The sequence below is a fragment of the Panicum virgatum genome, chromosome 1N (genome assembly GCF_016808335.1).
Source record: "Panicum virgatum strain AP13 chromosome 1N, P.virgatum_v5, whole genome shotgun sequence".
Lineage (NCBI taxonomy): Eukaryota > Viridiplantae > Streptophyta > Magnoliopsida > Poales > Poaceae > Panicum > Panicum virgatum.
This window is the reverse complement of record NC_053145.1, coordinates 47,685,617-47,689,424: the sequence shown is the minus strand read 5'-3', so window position 1 is coordinate 47,689,424 and position 3,808 is coordinate 47,685,617. Positions and strand designations below refer to the sequence as shown.

The 3,808-nt window shown below is 55.9% G+C and overlaps 1 protein-coding gene across 1 annotated transcript; it reads left to right on the top strand.

The window, feature by feature from the left end:
* The first annotated feature begins 2,148 nt into the window (after nt 1-2,148).
* LOC120656242 (disease resistance protein Pik-1-like) lies at nt 2,149-3,094 on the top strand. The gene is made up of 2 exons (XM_039934280.1): nt 2,149-2,344; nt 2,481-3,094. The coding sequence occupies exons 1-2, from the start codon at nt 2,336-2,338 to the stop codon at nt 2,877-2,879; spliced, it is 408 nt and encodes a 135-aa protein (XP_039790214.1). The 5' UTR covers nt 2,149-2,335; the 3' UTR covers nt 2,880-3,094.
* Nucleotides 3,095-3,808: the final 714 nt, after the last annotated feature.

Below are 3,808 nucleotides of genomic sequence, written 5' to 3'. Positions count from 1 at the left end.
TCGGACATTCCGGGCATCAGCGACCATAGTCACCCACACTCGCGATCATCATCACCTCTCAGCACTACTAAGCACTCACCTCAACCGACCCCTCTTCTAGCAGAAACTTGGGAGCCTCCCTCCCTCCCTCTCTCGCCTCGTCTGTACCCCTACTACAAGCACTACGGGTGCAAGAAGCAAGATAATACAGTGCCATCGCACTACCCCTTTGCTGGACGTACGGCCCCGTGGCCGGAACCAGGATAAACCCGTGTGTTACTGTGTTGCCTCTTACATCAATATTTGGGACAAGGGAACTCGCAGCATTTACTAGTTGGGATCCGGGCCCCCGGGTCGGGACTCCGACAGGGTACTTATGAGATCAAAATCTAGGTGCAATAATTGTTTTTCATTTTTTTTTGGGTGCAGCTGCCCCCGCACCCATATACAGGGCATCGCCCCAGTTGGCTGTGGAGAGCGTGGCGGTCGCAACTGAGGCGGCGTGTTCGGTGGCGACGCAGTGGCGTTGTGGGGCATGGTGGAGCGCGCGCAAGCGCATGAGCTGAACCAACGCGAGCGCGTCCACCATCGCCGGTTGCGACAGTGGCGTCAGTGGTTAGATATCTAAAATATTTTTTTGAAGCACTCAGGAACAGTGGGAAGTCATGTAAGATTTTATGCGCTCACGCTGACCGGATTCAACACAGACGGAATTGTCCGAGCCATATAAGATTTTAGGCGCTCACACTAACCGGACTCAACACAGACGGAATTGTCCGAGTAGTCTCGGAACGCGCCCATGAGTAGACTCACACACACCCACACACACCCAAATTTATTCCCGATGGGAATCGAACCTGGGTCGGTAGCACTCCACTGAGCTATTCTACCACAGCCAGAGGCTCGTTCGCATACCCAAACTATTGAAGGCCCAGTTGAGGACGATGGGTGCCTCCGGGAGATGTGTACCTTCGGCATCCAGTGGGGTTTGGCGATATTGCAAAGATTTTTTAATATTGCGAAGGCTTTTTTTTAGGATGTTGCAAGAGATGATTTAAGCTGCTGCAACAAATGATCAGATTTTTTTCAATATTTTCAATTTAATTTGTGATGCTGCAACATATAATTTTGGATGTCTGAATTCTCATCGTTAGACCAGAACATCTGATGGATAATTTTCTATCAAACATTGAGATGCTAGCAGAGTTGTTTTAAAAAAGGTTGCGCTTGAAGGTGTGGTCCGCGTGGAACCTTCAACCTTGGCAACCCCGCGTGGTCCCGAACCCGATACAGCCCATCTGTTGGCCGTGACCCCAGATCTCGCGATGGTTCCGCGTGCGCTCCCTGATCGCCGTTGGTAAGGACCGCTTGGTTCGTCTATGGTGAGTCGTCGCCCCAGGTCAAGTTGTCCAGCCCCGGTCTAGTTTATCGTAGCCATCTTTTTTTTAAAAAAAAACTCTGTACCCATCAAACGTTTTCGCGCCGTTGCGGGGTAGAACGTTACACTTCGCAAGTCACGGTTATCTCTCATCTCCCGCACGTTGCCGTCGCTGGCACCTTGAGGTCAAGCTGCGCGATCACCTCACGAACAGAGCGCCCAGCAATCTGTGACACTATAAGCTGCACATGTGGCTGACGACAGAGCCGGATGACGAGCCATATCGGCTGCCCTGCCGTGCGAGACGGCCGGCTGCGACGGAACTCCGATCCCCCCATCAACCACGTCGGAGGAATGCCGTGGCCGGGATTCAATTTGGGACATGACCCTGCATGAGTACGAACAAGCAGCAGCTAGGCTGCCGCTTCCTTCATTAACGACAGGAACTCGACTCTGATCCCGGAGGAGCTGACCGCTAGCATGCATGTGCCGGTAGTGTGCTCGGGACACGGTTTCCGTTTGTCCGCCGCGTTAGCTAGGGGTGACCCAGTAGATCCAGATCGCTAGACAAGTACGGCGACGACTGCTCCATCGTCGTGCTCTCCAAGGCCAGCCTAGTCTTCGCTTCAGTGAGCGACCACAGCGGGTCAAGTCGTAAGCAATCGCTCCTCTCTCCCGTACCCTCTCCCTTCTTGGCTTCTTCTAACCGCGTCCTAATTAAGTTTCCATCCACCCCATGAAACGCCACGCGCTCAGCTCAGTACACAAGCCGCCACTAGCCGTGTGCAATGGCGGCTATATAAAGCAGCGGCTCTGCTCCCTCCCACACCACAGCAAAGCGAGCAGTTGCGAGACACGGGCCTCTCCTCTCCACTCCGGCTCTATCTCCATACCAACGATCTCTCGACAGCCGCGAGGCGTTTGAGCTTTCCTTTCCAATCCAAGCTTGGAGCACCGCGCGGGCACGAGAGTTCAGGCATGGCGAAGGTAATAACCACCGACACCATCTCCGATCCTCCTGGTCATCTGGAGCAGCTAGCTTCTTCCTGCTTCTCTGCGCTCTGCTCCGGCTGACCTCCGTCCACTGGAAGCCTGAAACAAAAGCGTCTTCGTTCACTTGCAGCAAAAGATCGTGATCAAGGTGCAGATGGCGAGCGACCGGTGCCGGTCCCGGGCGATGGCGCTGGTGGCGGCCACGGGCGGGGTGGACTCCGTGGCGCTCGCCGGCGACGGCAAGGACCAGGTCGTCGTGGTGGGCGAGGGCGTCGACTCCATCAAGCTCACCACCGCGCTGCGCAAGAAGTTGGGCGGCGCGGAGCTGCTGCAGGTCGGCGAGGACAAGAAGGAGGAGAAGAAGCCGGCGCCGGCCCCCGCCCCCGCCGCGGTGGCTGCGGCGGCCGAGTACTACTCCCAGTTGTACTACCACCACTACCCGCCGCCGCACCTGGCCGGCGCCGTCCACGACCACCGCGCCGTCGGGTACGGGGGCTACTCGCGGGCGGACACCTGCTCCATAATGTAAACAGAGGGGTTTGGATTGCCGTTCAAAGTGTGTGTTGTAGTTCAGGATGCAAGTTTCATTGGGTCAACCCAACTACCCATTATCCAATTTACCAAAAAATAGTGTAATTACCTTATAGAGTCAACCCACTAAATTTTGGTGCTAGTTTGGGTTTACCCTGTGGGTAATTGGGTAACCCAAAATTTATCGAATCTTTTGTTGAGGGTCCACGTTTCCATCGCTTCCTTCCTCCAATCAATCCCCATGCTGAGTATCTGGATCTCGGTCTCTCCAATCGATCGCACGACTCCATCTCCGATCACAACAGCTGCGCCCGCGCCCTCGAACTCGGCGGCGGCGGCGGCGAGCAAGTCAGCCTGGAGCGCCGCGGCAGGGAGCAGCCACTGCCAGCGCCAGAGAGGCTCGAGCAAGGCGGACGCCATGGCGCAGGACAGGGCAGCAAGGCATCTCGCGGCCCATGGGGTCACGGGCGGCGCTGAGGTCACGTGTAGGTTGACAAGATGACGCCGAGCAGGTACATGGTCGGGAGGGGATGAGGGCGGCAGCAACGGCCGCGTCGAGCACGGCGAGGCTGCTTCAAGTGCGGCGCTGCGCGGAGAGGCCGCGTCGAGGGAGTCGAGGAACGGGGCGAGGATGTAGGCGCAGCCGAGTGCCATGGCGGCGACGGAAGGCATTGTGGCTAGGAGTACAAGAACCTTGAGTGCTGTCGATTGATGGGGGAGCTTCTTCTCTGTCGTTGCCGTTGGCAAGAGTAGGGGAGGGAGAGGGCGAGGAGTGAGAGAGAAAACAGAGGAATTGAATGCATAATACACAGCTCTGTCATATGAATATCTGGTCCTTTTAGGATCTGTTGCTCAAACCGAATCATACAAATGTTATGTAAGTTCATAGATTGCTCGAAATGAGATCAGTACGAGAGCAAACCTTTG